The sequence below is a fragment of the Cherax quadricarinatus genome, chromosome 30 (genome assembly GCF_038502225.1).
Source record: "Cherax quadricarinatus isolate ZL_2023a chromosome 30, ASM3850222v1, whole genome shotgun sequence".
NCBI lineage: Eukaryota > Metazoa > Arthropoda > Malacostraca > Decapoda > Parastacidae > Cherax > Cherax quadricarinatus.
In genome coordinates, this window is record NC_091321.1 from 33,996,365 (window position 1) to 34,015,014 (window position 18,650).

General features: G+C 41.6%; 1 protein-coding gene across 9 annotated transcripts in view; it reads left to right on the forward strand.

Moving 5' to 3' along the window:
- Nucleotides 1-403: 403 nt before the first annotated feature.
- LOC128692563 (protein tramtrack, alpha isoform) overlaps nt 404-18,650 on the forward strand; it is a 397,508-nt gene continuing 379,261 nt past the window's right edge. For 3 of the 9 annotated variants that reach the window (XM_053781711.2, XM_070090090.1, XM_070090089.1), the window contains exons 1-3: nt 556-576; nt 8,092-8,180; nt 12,482-13,186. In XM_053781711.2, coding sequence (XP_053637686.1) covers nt 564-576; nt 8,092-8,180; nt 12,482-13,186 — 807 coding nt within the window. In that variant the 5' untranslated portion in view covers nt 556-563. Of the gene's footprint in view, nt 516-555; nt 577-656; nt 813-1,192; nt 1,266-8,091; nt 8,181-12,481; nt 13,187-18,650 lie in introns of those variants that run through there. The other 6 variants (XM_053781707.2, XM_070090087.1, XM_070090091.1 and 3 more) reach the window with 4 other exon arrangements.

An 18,650-nucleotide genomic window follows, 5' to 3' on the forward strand; every position in this document is an offset into this window, starting at 1 on the left:
GATAGACTGAGAGCAGTGTTGGAGAGCAATATAATATTTCGTTATACGTGAGTTGAGAAGCAGTCACACAGGCAGCATTTAAAGGCGTATAGCAGGAATACGTAGTTATACTTGTTGAAGTATCATATCTCGTAAGTGATTTACACGTGAAATACTTAGTATTATAAAATAACTTATGCGCAAATAAACCCAGAATAACCCAAAAGTACCAAATACTGATTTACTTCAGAGTTCTTGATTTACGTTTGCATTACGTGACAATTATATCCACAAAATTATGACTAATTAATAATACTCAACCTAGAATAACCCTCATTTATTATGATTTTTGCTGTGAAGTACTAAAACAAGAGTAATCAACGGTAATAATAACGAGTTAGTATTTGAGTGTTTAAAGTTGGCGGTTGTGAGGTGTGTGGCGGCGCAGGTGCGCTGCAGGACGCCCTCTGTCCTGGCGTCACTACACTACCCAGTGATGTGCTCCCAGGCCGCCTGATGGCCGCTTGCTGATACAAGTAAGTCCCTCTCAGTTACATCCCACTCCTCACCTATGCAGTTATTTCATGTTGAATATGTGTGGGTGTTGTTAATGTGGTTATTGAGGTGTGTTGGTGGTGGGTGTGTGGAGGTTAGTGTGGGGGGGCGGTGGGGAAGCAGCAGCGACCTGCATCATGGCGTCCTTCCTCCACTAACTTCGTTATTGTCCAGATTTTTTGTTCATGTTTTGGTGCTTTGCTGGCAGGTCGTTATGAGTTGTGTGGCACACTACACGCTGGAGGTGGCACACTTAACCCGGTGTTAAGTGCAGAGAGGTATTACATGCCTGTGTGTGTTGGCAGGGGTTGGAAAAGTGATAAGTTTTGGAGCGCCTCCCTTGTACGCGGAAATGGCTGCATCTTGGCCCACTACCTGCCACTGGCCCACTTTCCCCTACACCACCTACCCGCTCTCCTCTCCCCTCTCTACCACTGTGTAAACGCCATGTACAAGTCTACATAGGTCCTGTCTACTATAGCACCGTCTATTTCCCATTTATTGATGTAATTGACGTAAGGTTGGTGCCGTTGTGGGGCGGGTCTGTTGTGCCACTTGCTGTTGTACTGACTGACTGACACACATGTAGGTCACTGACCCCTGGAAAGCTGCAGCAGTAGCAGCAGCAGCAGCAGCATTCCTCAGTGCATGCTAGTGTGTGTGTGAGAGGCAGGCAGTGCTTTACAGTGCTTGGATTTATCATTTTTCAAAACCTGGATGAATCTCTTGAGGTACTCGTTTAAAGTTGCCTCAGGCTTATCCAGTGGTGTCTCACGTTTGTCTAGTGGTGTCTCGGGCTTGACAGTGGCTTGTCTAGTGGTGTCTCGGGCTTGACAGTGGCTTGTCTAGTGGTGTCTCGGGCTTGACAGTGGCTTGTCTAGTGGTCTCGGGCTTGACAGTGGCTTGTCTAGTGGTGTCTCGGGCTTGACAGTGGCTTGTCTAGTGGTGTCTCGGGCTTGACAGTGGCTTGTCTAGTGGTGTCTCGGGCTTGACAGTGGCTTGTCTAGTGGTGTCTCGGGCTTGACAGTGGCTTGTCTAGTGGTGTCTCGGGCTTGACAGTGGCTTGTCTAGTGGTGTCTCGGGCTTGACAGTGGCTTGTCTAGTGGTGTCTCGGGCTTGACAGTGGCTTGTCTAGTGGTGTCTCGGGCTTGACAGTGGCTTGTCTAGTGGTGTCTCGGGCTTGACAGTGGCTTGTCTAGTGGTGTCTCGGGCTTGACAGTGGCTTGTCTAGTGGTGTCTCGGGCTTGACAGTGGCTTGTCTAGTGGTGTCTCGGGCTTGTACAGTTGTATCTCAGGCTTGTACAGTGGTGGTTCAGGCTTGTACAGTGGTGTCTCGGGCTTGTACAGTGATGTCTTGGGCTTGTACAGTGGTGTCTCAGGCTTGTCCAGTGGGGCCTTGGGCCAACCTGGCTTGTCCAGTGGGGCCTCGGGCTTGGTATGCTCTATGGTGCTTGGGCACAGCTTGCCCTCTGGCACCTTGGGCACAGCTTGCCCTCTGGCACCTTGGGCACAGCTTGCCCTCTGGCACCTTGGGCACAGCTTGCCCTCTGGCACCTTGGGTACAGCTTGCCCTCTGGCACCTTGGGTACAGCTTGCCCTCTGGCACCTATGGCATGGCTTGTCCTGGGGCACCTGTTATGACATGGCTTGTCCTGGGGCACTTGTTATGACATGGCTTGTCCTGGGGCACTTATGACATGGCTTGTCCTGGGGCACTTGTTATGACATGGCTTGTCCTGGGGCACCTGTTATGACATGGCTTGTCCTGGGGCACCTGTTATGACATGACTTGTCCTGGGGCACCTATTATGGCATGGCTTGTCCTGGGCACCAATTATGGCATGGCTTGTCCTGGGGCACCAATTATGGCATGGCTTGTCCTGGGGCACCTATTATGGCATGGCTTGTCCTGGGGCACCTATTATGGCATGGCTTGTCCTGGGGCACCGATTATGGCATGGCTTGTCCTGGGGCACCGATTATGGCATGGCTTGTCCTGGGGCACCTATGGCATGGCTTGTCCTGGGGCACCTATTATAGCATGGCTTGTCCTGGGGCACCTATTATAGCATGGCTTGTCCTGGGGAACCTATGGCATGGCTTGTCCTCTGGCACCTGTGGCATGGCTTGTCCTCTGGCACCTGTGGCTTGGCTTGTCAAGTGCTGCCTAGGGCTTAGGCATAGCTTGGTTTGTGGTGTTTGGGCATGGCTTGTCCTGTGGAACCTTGGGCTTGTCTTGTTCACTGGTGAAGTGAATGATACATGAGCAACACTGGAGTATCTGTGGTAAATGTTTCTTTCACTAGTGGCTTTATAAGTCAACTTTAATGTATTATGTACATTTGATCTAATTTTACTTAAGAGATCACAGAAACACCTGGTAGGAGGAACTTCCATGTGAAGATACCCTGGTGGTGTTCATGTGTTTTATTCAGCTTGTTGGTACAATATTATATAACTTTGATCTAATTATGTCTGGTGGCTAACGCTCTCGCTTTACACGGCGAAGGCCTGGGTTCGATTCCCAGCCAGAGTAGAAACATTGGGCGTGTTTCTTTCCACCTGTTGTCTGTGTTCCCATCAGTAAAATGGGTACCTGGGTGTTAGTCGACTAGTGTGGGTCGCATCCTGGGACACTGACCTATTTGCCCGACATGCGGAGCATAACAAGGGGCTTTCTATATAGTAGTATGTCATTGTTGTCAGCTAGGCCTGTATACCATGTACATGTACTTGTAGTAAATAAAGATATTATTATTATTATTGGTGCTTGGCTACATGCAGTGGTGCTTTAGGGATGTTTAGTGGCAATGTTCCGTAGCTCAATTGCTAGCGCGCACTGCTCTTACACTGAGGTTCGGGTACAGCTGGAAAACGTTAGGATGTCTGCTGTCCATGTTTGCCAATCAGTAAAATGGATACCTGGGTGTTAGTCGACTGGCGTGTCACATCCTGGGACAACATTGACCAGATTTGTCTGAAATGCTCTGTTTAACAAGAGGCTTTTTATATATTATGTTGATGTCAGCTAGGCCTGTATACCTTGTACATCTGCAGTAGAACCCCTGTATCCACTGATTTGGTATCTGCCGTTTCAGTTATCGGCAGTTTACTGTGACCCAAAAATAACTTAATTTTGTATAATACAGCCTCCCGTCGCTGAGTGATGTATGTACTCGTTTACCAACAACTCGGGCTTATGGTGGGCGCTCTGACCAGTATGCATACCTAAATAATGGATATTACAGCTGATTTCCTCTATTCTGTTGTTATACAGTACACTAGTGTATAAATATTTAAAAATATGCTAAAATTGTTATAAATGGTGCAAAGGTGATAGTAAAACAATATCAAAGATGCTTGACATAATCCCACTACCATTATAGCATGCTCCTCGTTTAGCGTCAAATTTGTTTATCGACGTGGTATTAGGAACGGAATTCTGTCGTTAAGTGAGAAGCTGTATTGGCCGCAAAGCACCAAACTAAAGAAAGTGGCATTTCTTGAAAGACTAAGAGAAGCTGTTAAGCTTTCCATCAGTGAAAGTGATAATTCCCCACAATGTGCAGAATTTATCAATTAAATTTCATGATAGATATGTATAGGACTTAATATAGGGTTTGATACCATCCACGGTTTCAGTATCCTAGGAGCTTATCCCCTGTGGATGCAGGAGTCCTACTGTACTTGTAGAAATGAGGAGGTTATGTTTATGTGTCCATTTATCCATGTGGCATGTTTGGTGACTTGTTAACATGCAGCCATGCATTGTAACAAGTCATAATTTGTTAGGTTAGTGGTAGCTAATGCTTATTTTTTTATTAAATACACATAATACTTGGTTGTTATTTACTATTTTCCCAGGAAAGCAATTGTTAATCTATTATATAAATAACATCCGTGTAATCCGAACAGTTTCTTGCATCTGCATCCTTATTTTTCCTAAATGAGATATCCGCATCCGCGATCACTATTCAATATATATCGGCATTTGCATCTGCATCCGCGCCAAACAGAGAATGTGGCGGATATTATAACCTAAATTACAGAGCTTGCATGTTTATTTCCCAGCAGTAGGCCTGTTGCCCCATACTAGGCAGGTCTTTCACAAATCCAGCCCACTGATAGAATAAACGCTACCTAAGCAATAAGCCTGGACAATTACATTTACTCGCGTGCACGTCTCGCTCAAATCCAACCCCTCTCCCTCGTGTATTTATCCAACCTAAATTTGAAACTATCCAAGGTAGTTTCAGATTTAGGTAATTTTGATAACCCTACTAGATAGACCATTCCACTCATCAACTACCCTATTACTAAACCAATATTAATTTGAATCCATTATTGCGGTTTGTATTTATTCAGCCTAAATTTGAAACTGTCCATGTGTAAGTTCCACTGTGTGTGTGAGATTGTGTGACCGTGTGTGTGAGGCTGTGACACTGTGTGAGACTCTCACAAAGTCAGTCACACTGTAGAGGTGTATGAATGGAAAACAAGAATTAATGTAGGGGATGTAAGTAACGTTTGATAAACATATTAGGTTGGATAAACACATGAGTGAGAGGGGTTGGATTCGAGTGGGACTTTCACATGAGTAAATAAAATTATCAAAGCTTATTGCTTATGTAGCATTGAAAATTGGGTTGGGCAAATACAGTGGACCCCCGCATACCGTTGGCATCACATACCGTTTATTCCGCATACCGCTCACTTTAATCGCAAAAATTTTGCCTCGCATACCGCTCAAAAACCCGCTCACCACTGTTCGTCCGAGACGCGTCCAATGTGCGCCTTAGCCAGCCTCACATGTTCCGCCGGTGGCATTGTTTACCAGCCAGCCTCCGCGGTAGCATCCAAGCATACAATCGTAACATTTCGTATTATTACAGTGTTTTTGGTGATTTTATCTGGAAAATAAGTGACCATGGGCCCCAAGAAAGCTTCTAGTGCCAACCCTACAGCAATAAGGGTGAGAATTACTATAGAGATGAAGAAAAAGATCATTGATCAGTATGAAAGTGGAGTGCGTGTCTCGAGCTGGCCAGGTTGTATAATGAACCCCAATCAACCATCGCTACTATTGGTGGTACAGCTGCTGCTGCTGCTGATGCACTGTCAGCTGCTGCTGCTGCTGTAGCATCGTCTGCTGCTGCTGTAGCATCGTCTGCTGCTGCTGTAGCATCGTCTGCTGCTGCTGTAGCATCGTCTGCTGCTGCTGTAGCATCGTCTGCTGCTGCTGTAGCACTGTCAGCTGCTGCTGCTGCTGTAGCATCGTCTGCTGCTGCTGTAGCACTGTTAGCTGCTGCTGCTGCTGCTGCTGTAGCATCGTCTGCTGCTGCTGTAGCACTGTTGTTGGTGTGGCTTATTGAGAATATACCAAGAAACAATTAACCCCAGAGGATTTTCCACCCAGGATAACCCAAAAAAGTCAGTGTCATCGAAGACTGTAACTTATTTCCATTGGGGTCCTTAATCTTGTCTCCCAGGATGCAACCCACACCAGTCGACGAACACCCAGGTGAACAGGGAAAAATGCCTGGAACTAGTGCTCATATTGGTGAATTTAAAGCCAGCAAAGGTTGGTTTGAGAGATTTAAGAATCGTAGTGACATACACAGTGTGATAAGGCCTGTTCTGGAAGAAAATGCCAAACAGGACCTACAGTACTCAGGAGGAAAAGGCACTCCCAGGACACAGTGTCTCATCAGTCATTGCTGCATCTTCAATAAAGGTAAGTGTCATTTATTCTTCATTTAGTAGAGTAGTACATGCATAATATATACGGTGCATGTACTACTCTACTATTGTGCATGTATCCTTCTCTTTGTGGGTAGGAAAATGTATATTTCATGTGGTAAAATTTTTTTTTTCATACTTTTGGGTGTCTTGCACGGATTAATTTGATTTCCATTACTTCTTATGGGGAAAATTCATTCGCATACCAATGAGCCCTCTTGCACGGATTAAAATCGGTATGCGGGGGTCCACTGTATTCTGTTAGTGGAATGGATTGTGAAGGACCTTCCTAGTATGGACCAACAGGCATGTTGCAGTGTTCCTTCTTTCTTATGTCCTTAAATGAATGTGACCTGACCTGACTAAGCATAAGAAAGAAGGAACACTGCAGTAGGTCTGTTGGCACATACTAGGCAGGTCCTTCACAAATCCAACCCACTAACAGAATAAATGCTACCCAAGCAATAAGAAGAACATAAGAATAGAGCAACACTGCAGAAATCCTACTAGCCCATACAAGGCAGGTCCTTATCAAAACCACCACTACCCAAAGCTACTCAAGAATTCACTCCCGCACCCACGACACCAATCAAACGCATTCCCTCCCACTCGTATATTTGTCCAATCTTTCTTTACAGCTTCCTAAGGTTCTAGCCTCGATTATAATAAGCTTTGATAATTCTATTTACTCATGTGCAAGTCCCACTCAAATCCAACCCCTCTCACTCTTGTATTTATCCAACCTAAATTTGAAATTACCCAAGGTGGGAGAATTGGACCTGCCTCGGACGGGCCAGTAGGCTTGCTGCAGTGTTCCTTATTTCTTTTGTGTGGAGCATCAGTCATCTCTACATAACTCCACCTGCTGTGCATTCCTTGAGTGATGGTGAAATTGTTGAAATGGTGTTAAATACAAATAAGCATGTGATAAATGGTTTGGAAACTGACAGCTTGAAGAATTGAGACACTTATGCAACATATGGGAATCTTTATTGAAGAAACGTATCGCCACACAGTGGCTTCATCAGTTCAGTACAAAGCAGGAAGGCATAAGGAGAGGAGTTTCAGGTAATCAGTCCCTCAGCCTGGAATCGATGTGTTCAGTCCCTCACTCGGCAAAAGTATTTGTCATATGGTAAAAAAAAAAAAAAGTGTTCTATGACTATCCTGCAAAATCTGCATCCGCATCCGAATCTGGCGGATGTCAAGATGTCACATCCGCATCTGCATCGCACTAAGCAGATGCTTGCGTCCGCAAAATAAGTAAGGAAGACATCCGAATACACATCCGCATCCGCCATATCTAAATTTTCACATCCAATACATTCCTAGTTTATACAGCATTTTACTGTATATTGTAATAAACAGAATACAGGAAATCAGCCCCAATATACTGTATTTAGGTATGCCTGCTGGTCAGAGCCCATCGTAAGTCCAAGTCATCAGCAAACGAGTACGTCACTAGGCAAGAAGAGGCTGTACTGTGTTTTCTGTAGTTACCCTGAAAAGCATCATACTGTAATTAGATTTTTTATGGACACTTTGCAACTCTGTATTCCTTGCCCTTCTTGTACCCCCTAACTGTGATTGAATTTTATACCAAACTACCTTACAGCTGGATCAATTCTTGGCACTTTCTTTCTACTCAACTCTTCTGATCAAAATGTAATTTTTCAACCATCATAACTTCACCTCAGCTTAGTCTTATTCTCATTTTAATTTTTATTCATCAAAAGTTTAATTCACATTTATGATGCATTGTAACAATGGTATGGGGTGTACAAAAATAATACAATAGCTGCAATTTTTTTTTTTCAGATGCCAAAATGGAGGATGGACTTCTAAGCCTCAAGTGGAATAACCACAAAATCACATTCTTTGAAATTCTCAGGGTACTTAGAGAAAAGGTAAGGTGTAAGCTTGATGAATGTCTGTGGTATGTATGGTTTTGTCATAAGCTTGGCAAGCTGCAAGGAGTACATAAAGTGGTATATGGATGTTTAAACACCTAGATGAGTTTTGCTAGTTCTAGGCTTCAGCTTAAACACCCATCTCCTAACTAAATGTTGGAAGTAATTCAGACTAATTTAGTTGGGTTATTCTATGTTAAATCTGCAGATATTGCCAGTGTTGTAAGCATATAACAATGTTCTCTTGGGAACCATTGTTATATGCTAGCTAAAATCATTTGTGGATTACCTTAATTGAATTTATCTGGAATTAGCTACATCCTTTTTATTTTGGAGAACCTTCATTGCTTTTACTGTGTTGCTCTCCAGTCATATACTTCTATACCATTGTGATCTCTACTACTATGAGGCATTTCTTTATCTCAACATGTAATTTGTTAATTCAGCATTGTTGTATTCCCTCGTTCTGGTTACATTCATAATATATTGATGGACAGCAACCTTCCAAGTAGGTATTATTTTCCTGTTATATGAGCATGAAGTAAGTCTATTAACTGTTTTGCACTCTCAGGATTACCACATTTTTCGTTTTCATTAACCCTTTCATTGTTCAGACCCCGGAAATTAATAATGTTCCTAGTGTCCAATTTAAACAAAATTGGAAATGCTAGGGAATCTTTTTCTGAAGGTAATAATACCGAAAGTCTTAAATTTCATGGAAAATTTATCCAGTTAAGCAAGTGCAAAGTAAGTGGTCTGGGCACAATTTATGCAGTGGTGATTTTTACCAACTTGAAGTCCTATTTTAAGTCCATACCATTGCTCCATTCGACTAAATTCTTAGCTATTTCACTAGTATGTCTCCATTCAATCACGCACAAAAGCTGCTCATTTAACTACCCTACAGAGTATACAGAAGTCAGTAATTTGCGCATTTTTCCACAGAATTTAAAAATACAAATTAAAAAAATAGTTCAAAATAAAGTGTAGACATTATTAGTACTAAAACAACAGTTTCTCTGTTAATCACATCTCCAGGTCTCGAGAGGGGGGGAGTGTACGAGGCTATACTCATCATCGGGGAAAATCTGCAAAAATTAATGTATTTTCTTTACTTTGAGCACAATTTGAAGCTGCTTCCAGTTTTTAAACTAATGGAAATCATCTCTTGTTTCAGTAGTATGTCTTCAAACGATATCAAGAAACAGCCAGTAAAACCATAAAAACCATCCTAGAAAACAGTTCAGTCGCTATTTTAAACCAAACACATGGTCAGAATTTTGCTTTCCCATCATTCACTGTGGGGCAGGATTTTTTTTATACTATGCACACTAACCATGGAGACCCATTCTCATAGCTAGGCCAAAATTTACTACTCACAGTTTATCTGAGTGAGCTGACTCATGGCATAGAACTATGAGAAGGACCATGGCCCCAGTGACTTAGTTCTGTGTGATGGCCACTGAAAGGGTTAAGGTTATAGGTAAATCTTACTAGCTTGTAGACTCAGTATGCATTTATTTTACTTTTCTTTGTAATACTGTGGACATGGGCAGAAATGTGACACACTTACTGGGATTTTTTTCTTTTCTCTATAAGATTGTAGAGTATCAGCTTTAAGTTGTAGTGCATTGAGTATAAGTTTCAGTGGTGCTGTGTGTTTGAGGATTAGTAGGACATAATTTTATACTATATACTGTAGTATCCTATTTAAATGAAGTCTTTGTTTAGGTTTTTAACATCTGTCTTTGTTTAGGTTTTTAACATCTGTCTTTGCTTATTGGTTCAGTTAACTCCCCTGACTTTTAGTTTGCTAATAGGGATATTTTTATACCATAAATGCACTAAACTGGTATTGGTCATAGTTCTACTGCTAATGAGGGAGAGGATCGGTGTGACCTTGATGCATAGGAACTTATTGGAATCTGAGCTGCTTTTTTTGCCCATACAGTACGTTGTTTTCTTGCCTTGCCTTCTCCAGTTTTCATGACTGTATATTCATGGACTGAATTAGAGAATCCACTATTCTTGTTCCTGGCCCAGGGCCAGGCTGCAGGAGTAAGAAAATGCTTGAAATCTATTAGATAGGAGGTAACTATACAACTAGGCTTGTACATTTTGGTAGAGTTTATCACAATTTGTAAATGTAGGCTTGAGCCTTCGTCATTCTGTGCTCTGCAACCTGCTTTCCGATTAGGGCAGCCAATTTTCTCTCTCGTGTTCAAAATGACTTGAAAATTATAATTTTTATTCTTGGTAAAGTTAACATATGTTAACCTCTATTTCTGTAGACCTGTAATTATGTGGTTATCGGAAATAAAAAAAATGGGTAGCTTATATTTGGCAGTGCAGTGTGTGCTGTGATACTTTGAGTATGAAATTTTCATTTAGATTTTCATAACCTTTTATGACCTTAATTATAGTTATGCCTATAATTTCTGTTAGCATGTGATGGTATTTTTAGAGTTGCACCTTCTCTCCCCCTCTCCTTCACTTTTGTTCTTTTTTTTTTTCTGCTTCCCAAGCTTTTCCCTCACTTTTCCTTGGCTTTCTCTCAAAGGAGGTTCTTTGATGCTGGGGAGGGGCTTTTGATCCAGAGATTTGGACCTGACCACCCATTGGATGAAACTTGATTGCCTTCCATTTCCCTAGGCACTGACAACTCCTATAGGTTTATAGCTTCCCAATGGTTGTGGTAAAATCTCCCTTCCCCCTTCTTGATCACCCTCGCCCTTTCCTTCGCCTCTTGTTAGCTCTGAAATTAACTAAAAGACAGGATTATGAGCCACCCAGGACGTAGTACTGATGGAAGAATTCAAACTCCATCCCAGCTGTTTTGATAATTAGAGGCAGTTGTTCCTGGCACTGTGGCTTGTAGTGTGCAGCTGACTGTTGCTCATTTTAACTGTTTACCCACGGCTTTGGCATTTTCACTTACATTGTGGTTTTCATAATTGCCAAGGTGACTACAGGGCCTTGGGGAATCTTTTTGGCGTGTTTTCTTGTTGCTGTTTCTTTTCTCTTGGTTTGATAGCATTTATTTGTGTGTTGTTGGTGCAGATAATTTCACCATGAATTTTTGTGTATGCTGTAATATTTGTCAAGTGGTGAGTGATGCAGGTCAGTGTTTTTAATATTTCATACTGTGTCCATAACCTACCCCTTCTGCCTCTACCCTTCCCCAACTACACCCAATTACACCACCTGCTCCATTTCTTCCCCACTACATCTTCCTTTCTACTTCTCCCCCACTACGTCTTCCTTTCTACTTCTCCCCCACTACGTCTTCCTTTCTACTTCTCCCCCACTACATCTTCCTTTCTACTTCTCCCCCACTACATCTTCCTTTCTACTTCTCCCCCACTACATCTTCCTTTCTACTTCTCCCCCACTACATCTTCCTTTCTACTTCTCCCCCACTACATCTTCCTTTCTACTTCTCCCCCACTACATCTTCCGTTCTACTTCTCCCCCACTACATCTTCCGTTCTACTTCTCCCCCACTACATCTTCCTTTCTACTTCTCCCCCACTACATCTTCCTTTCTACTTCTCCCCCACTACATCTTCCTTTCTACTTCTCCCCCACTACATCTTCCTTTCTACTTCTCCCCCACTACATCTTCCTTTCTACTTCTCCCCCACTACATCTTCCTTTCTACTTCTCCCCCACTACATCTTCCTTTCTACTTCTCCCCCACTACATCTTCCTTTCTACTTCTCCCCCACTACATCTTCCTTTCTACTTCTCCCCCACTACATCTTCCTTTCTACTTCTCCCCCACTACATCTTCCTTTCTACTTCTCCTTCACTACATCTTCCTTTCTACTTCTCCCCCACTACATCTTCCTTTCTACTTCTCCCCCACTACATCTTCCTTTCTACTTCTCCCCCACTACATCTTCCTTTCTACTTCTCCCCCACTACATCTTCCTTTCTACTTCTCCCCCACTACATCTTCCTTTCTACTTCTCCCCCACTACATCTTCCCCTCCACTTCTACTCCCTCATTATGTCTTCCCCTCCACTTCTACTCCCCCACTACTACTACCCCTACACTACCCCTCCGTGCTGAGAATTCCTGGCTGTTACATAGTGGTTGAACTTTAGTATACGTATCTTGAATGCAGATTAAGTAATTATTAATAACTACTGAATTTAATCCTGTCTTAGAAATTAGTCTTAACGTATATATGACAATCAGTTTTAAAAATATTGTGGTAAGGGAGAGGGCTTGTGTAGTTTTTTTTTTGTATTTTCTGAGTACCTTGTGCTGAATATTTTTTTTATTGTTGCAGGCAAACTATACAGATGCCACTATTGCAGTGGAAGGAAAATTCTATCCTGTGCACAAACTGGTTATGAGCACATGCAGTGAATATTTTAGTGAAATTTTTGAAAGAACACCATGCAAATCTCCTGTGATAGTGCTCAAAGATGTGCGAAGTCAGGACATGGATGCACTTTTGGATTATATGTACTTAGGTGAAGTGAATGTGAACCAAAATGACTTAGCTTCGTTACTGAAGACGGCCGAATGCCTCAGAATTAAAGGCTTGGCAGTACCTGACGAAGATCCCACAAAGTTTAGGAAAGGACAATCTGATGACAGGAGAGAGAGTCCACCACCAAAGAGAAGACGACACGAAGACTCTTCATCTCAACCCCTATCACAAAGGCCAGTTTCTCCTACCATTTCAGCCTCATCAAAAACTACACCTCCATCTCGAACGCCTCCATTGCAACATCAAACTTCCTCTTTGCCAGTTTCTCAGTCGCAAGACAGTGTACATGACTCGATTGTTGATCCTCCTCCCATGGTAAAAGTTGAAATGGAGGAGGCTGATGATCCAGATGATGGATATAGTAGACGAGACAATAGCTATGATGGTGGTTCAGTAAATGAGGGGGATGGCGATTTTGGCACAGAATTGTCAAAATCTGAACACGATCCCGATAACTACGGTAGTGGTTCCTTTCCTGGCCCCTCCATTCAGCCAGGGGTAAGTACACTTACTAAAGTTATTTTTAAGTGTTTGTATCTGCATGTTCAAATGTATTGAGGCCTGATATACCACTAGAGCACACCCAGATTGATATTGTACAACTTGAAAATAGTTTGTGACTTGTAGTAGTAAGCTATATATAAAGAGTTGTCCCTTGTGAGGAGATTGAATTTTGGGAATATATTGAGGGTTTGTTTGAGGATTTATTTCAGAAGTTTTCTAAAGTTATTAAATACAGCCTCTCCTCACTTAACGACAGAGTTCTGTTCCTAAGACCACGTCGGTAAACAAATTCGTCGCTAAGTGAGGAGCATACTATAATGGTAGTGAATTTGTGTTGACTATCTTTGATGTTTTAATGTCACCTTTGCACCATTTATAACATTTCTGGTATATTTTTAAATGTTTATACAGTTGTGTACTGTATATTGTAATGAACATAATAGAGGAAATCAGCTCTAATATACATTATTTAGGCATGCATACTGGTCAGAGAGCATGTCATAAGTTTGAGGCTTCGGTAAACAAGTACGTCGCTAAGTGAGGAGAGGCTGTATTTAGGTATGCTTACTGGTCAGAGAACCTGTCGTGAGCCCGAGTCTTCGGTAAAAGTATGTCACTAAGTGAGGAGAGGTTATATTGATTATGCATAGCAAATGTGAGCACTGATAATGCATAGAAATGAATCTTTCTGGAATTCTCATTAGCTTGGGTATGAATTGTGGTTGCCATTCTCTACCAAATTCTCCCTGGTCAGAGAGTTTTAAGTTACTATCTGTTCATTATTTTGAGACAGGCGGTTAGTTAAGTGATATGTGGGTGGGCACTCATGGCTTGGTTATTAAGAAAGGTAAGATTTGTTTGGATTTTTAAATATGGATGGTTTGTCAACATACATTAGCTATGATGCCACGGACTTCAAGTACTGTCAGGTCCACAGAGTTCAAAACTCTGCTAGACGGCATGCAGTGAGGGAGTCGTTAGACATGTACCCCTCAGGCAGACAGGACAACTGCAGGCTGGGCTTCCTGCCACCTATTCTCCACACTGGAATATAGGTGGTAAATGATGATCACCGAGATGTTAAACTAGTATGTTGAGAATAGATAGTAGGAAGCCCAGCCTGCAGTCTTGTCCTGTCTGTCTGAGGGTACATGTTTATTTGAAGTCCATGGTATCACGGCTAATATGTGTTGACAGGTTAGCCACCCAGGATGAACCAAGAAAATCAGTGCGTCATCGGGAGTTGGTTATCTGATTTCCAGTGTGGTCCTTCAGTCTTATCCCCCAGATGCAACTGACACCACTTGTCTAGCACCCAGGTACCTGCTTACTGCTAGGTAAATCGGGACAGCAGGTGTAAGGAAACATGCCCAATGTTTCCATCCATGCTGGGGATTGAATCGCACACTGCATGTGAGGCAGGAGCATTGCCAAGTGAGCCATGAGACACAGTAGTGTCCTCAGCTCAAGCACCATGTGTCCAGGATTGATTCCTGGCATGGATAAAGCATTGGGCATGTTTCCTTAAACCTGCTACCCCTATTAACCCAGCTGTAAATAGGTACCTGGGTGTTAGTTGACTGTTATGGGTCACTTCCTGGGGTTACATGATTAACTTAGACTACCTGAAATGCTGTATAACCAGGGGCTTTCTGTAATGTATTTTAATAGTATCATCTAGGTCTTGATCATTTGTTAGTGTACCTTGTAACAGTAAAGACAATTACTTCTATTACTGTTACCTGTAATAAAGGAAAAAGGGAAAAAAATATTTTTGATAACAGTGCAACATTGATTCTTCAGTTTCTTCCTGGAGACCTGTGAAAGACAGGTCAGCGACATTAGTGTTTCTAATTTTACTTTTAAAAATAATTGAAATGGTAGAGAATCTTCTTCAGAAGGTATTAAAACCAATAATGCAAAATTTGATGTAATACTTATGGAGTCGTGCAGCAATGAAGTAGGTCAGGGAGGCCCCACTTAAGCTAATTTCAATGCTCAGATGTACAATTCCTGTTTTGCAAGTGTGCTTTCCATACTATCCATTGTTGCTTTATACATAATATTAAACAAAGAATTAAACAGAAATTAGAAAAGAAATAATGGAATTAGGTGAAAGTAGAATAGAACAGATAGGAACTGATCCACTGTCCATTACAATGAAGTGTGATGAGTAAAACATGGTTGTGGAAAAATGTGGCATACAGTAGACAGTCATTTAGCACGGTCAGCCCCAAACCCTTCAAAATCCCTCTTGTGGACACAATCTGGCCACAGTTTTCTCCAAGCAGAGTTCAAAGTCCTGATAATCACTCCCTCCCAGGCCTTACCTATAAGGCTTATGCAATGGAGGATACTGAAGTGATCTTTCCAAAACTCTCTTAGGGTCAAGTGAGTGTCTGGTCACATTAAAGCACCTTTGAAACATTGCTTTGGTGTAGTTTTTTCAAGTTTGAAATGATCTGCTGGTCCATGAGCTGGAGGAAAGAAGTGGTATTAGGGGGCAAGAACTTCATTGTGATTAACCCAAACTCCTCCAGAATTAGGTCATCCAAGTTTGGAGGATGAGCAGGTGCATTGAGTTCCAATTTATTTTCCAGGAGGTAATTCTTCACACTGGGGCCAAACACTTCAGGAACCAATCAAGGAAAATGTCCCTCATGACCCATGCCTTATTTATTAGCTTATTTTGCAGAAACAAGCACCAAAAACAGTGATAATATGGAATGTACCGAATGTATCCTTAGATGCACGCACACTGGCTGGCTTGTAAACACTGGCACACACGGGGCAGTTCAGGCTACACGTGGACACGTCTCGTACGAATCGTATCGCATACCGGGTTTTGTAACTGGAACCGAGGCAAATTTTTTGCCCCCTTTGCAACAACAGCTTCCTTGATTTCCTTTTTCTTGGCCACGGTGGAAGTTATGGTTGTATGGGGTTTCTTATACATCCTGGCCAGTTCTGCCACACACATGCCACTTTCATATTGTTCAATGATGTTTTTCTTGAATTCATTCGTATTTCTCACCTTCTTTACCAAAGGCATGGCACTAGGAGCTTTCTTTGGAGCGATGGTAGCTTATTTAGCAGTTGCAAGCACTAAAATGAATAGAATACACCTACCATCCGACTTACGATCGAGTTCGGTTCTGAGAAACCAGTCGTAAGTCGAAATGGTCATAAGTCGAACTTTACTACTGAATATCGACAAAACATTTTTGTACTGACTTTATTTTATTGTTTTATTTTGGTATTTCATGTTTTGCTTTACTTTTTATGTTGTTAGTACTGTATTTTATACTGTAAGGTTTAGGATAAACACTGTGTACAATACAAATAGTTGTTTATTTCCCAGGAATTTGGCATAAAAAACACGGTCGTAAGTTGAGCAGGTCATAAGTCGGATGGTAGGTGTATTAGGAAATATTCCATATGAACACGTGAGGGGATGGTCACTCACTGGTAAACAATGGTACACTGGCTGGGAATGGAGTGTGAGGCGGCTCGGGGCCGTGTGTACACGTCCGAGACGAATGACTATTTGCGAGTCGAATGACGATTTGCGAGTCAATGTTTTGACGAAAAAAAGTTACGATTTCCGAAAATTAGGGCTTTCGAGTCTTAGGAAAAATGAGGGTCCACTGTACTTAAAAATTCTAGCGGCTTCAAATCAAGCGGGAGAAAGCTGGTAGGCCCATATGTGAGAGAATGGGTCAGTGTGCACAGTATAAAAAAAAAATCCTGCAGCACACAGTGCATAATGAGAAAAAAAACACTCCAACAGTGTTTTTGGATTAAAACTCCAACTTTGAGGTGTATTTTCTTATAGTATTTATGGTTGTATTCTCGTTTTCTTGGTCTCATTTGATAGAATGGAAAACATATTATAGAAATAGAGGTGATTTTGAAAACCTTGAAATGGAGCTCAAAGTAGCTGAAATGTTCGATTTTTGTCCATATTCAAGAGTAAACAAATGATGTCATTGTCCAATAACTGTCCAACTAGCCATTCTAATACACAGTCATGAATGGGTTGACATTATTTATACAATTATTACAATATTGCAGTAGTCTGCATAACAGTAAATCTTCTATTTTTTGTGTGAATAAAAATTCAAAATAGAAAGCATGAGGATTATAACAGGGGCCTGGAGACATGACTGATAAACAGAGAGAATATTATTTTAGTGCTAGGTATGTCTGCAGTGTTCATTCTGGGCCCCATTTTGAAATTGGCATATTTTTTAATTTGCATGAAATTGGCCAAATTGCCAATTTCTGGCCACTATTGGGTAGTTGAAATCGGTAAATGGGCAGTTTCTTTTACTCGATAGAACAAATGGAGTTCTGAAGAAATGGCTATGAGTTTGGTTAACTGGAAGAATGGAATTTGCCAAAAAATAGGGCTCGGTGGGGAAAATCTCTGATTCATAGATATCACCGAAGTCGCTAACTTCACAAGAGCGTAATTCTGTAAGTTTTCAATCAAATTTCGCACTTTTGGTGTCGTTACCATCAGGAAAAGATTCTCTTATTTCATAAGAATTTTTTTTTTTTTTTTTTTTTTGACACCAGAAGACACTTCAGGATTTGGGGGTTGCGACAGTCAAAGGGTTAAGAAATGAGGTGCTTTTTAACCTTTTCACTGTCTAGACCCATGAAATTAATATTGCTGTGTCCAATAAAAAAAAAAAAAAAATCTGAAATGGAGGAGTATCTCTTTCTGCAGGTAATTGCATCAAAAGTATGAAATTTGGTGGAAAATCTTCAAATTATTCTGGTGCAAAGCTAGCGGTCAGGGCACAGTTTATGAATAAGTGTATTTCCAATACTCCAGTTGGCCAGGTTCTTAGCTATTTCTCTAGTGTGCCTTCTGTTCTGTCGACTGAGCACAAGAAACAACCCAGGCAAATATTACAACTACCCTATAAGTGCACAGAAGTTGGTAATTAGGCCAATTTTACAAATTCAAGAAATACAAATTTAACCCTTTCAGGGTCTGTGCTATAGTTCTATGGCTTTGAAGCCAATGTCAATGCCATAGTTCTGTGCCACGAGCTCAGCTCACTTAGATAAGCTGTGAGCTGTAAATTTGTGCTTAGATATGAGAGAATGGGTCTATGTCGTAAGTCTGCACCATTTAAAAAAAGAATCTTGCAGCACGTAGTGCATAATGAGAATTTTTTTTAACAGCGACAATGCAGTAAATTTTCATATTGTTTTTATGGTTGTATTCTAGGTCTCATTTGGTAGAATGGTAGGTATATTACAGAAGTAGAGTTGATTTTGATTGATTTTAGGACTGAAAATAGCTTGAACTCAAGCTGAAAGTAGTGGAAATGTTCGATTTTTGCCAGTGTTAGAGTAAAAAAATCACATCGCGCGTCCAATACAATTCAGCTGGTGGGTCTAATGTGTTCACGTATGTGCTAATATTATTTAAAGTTACAAA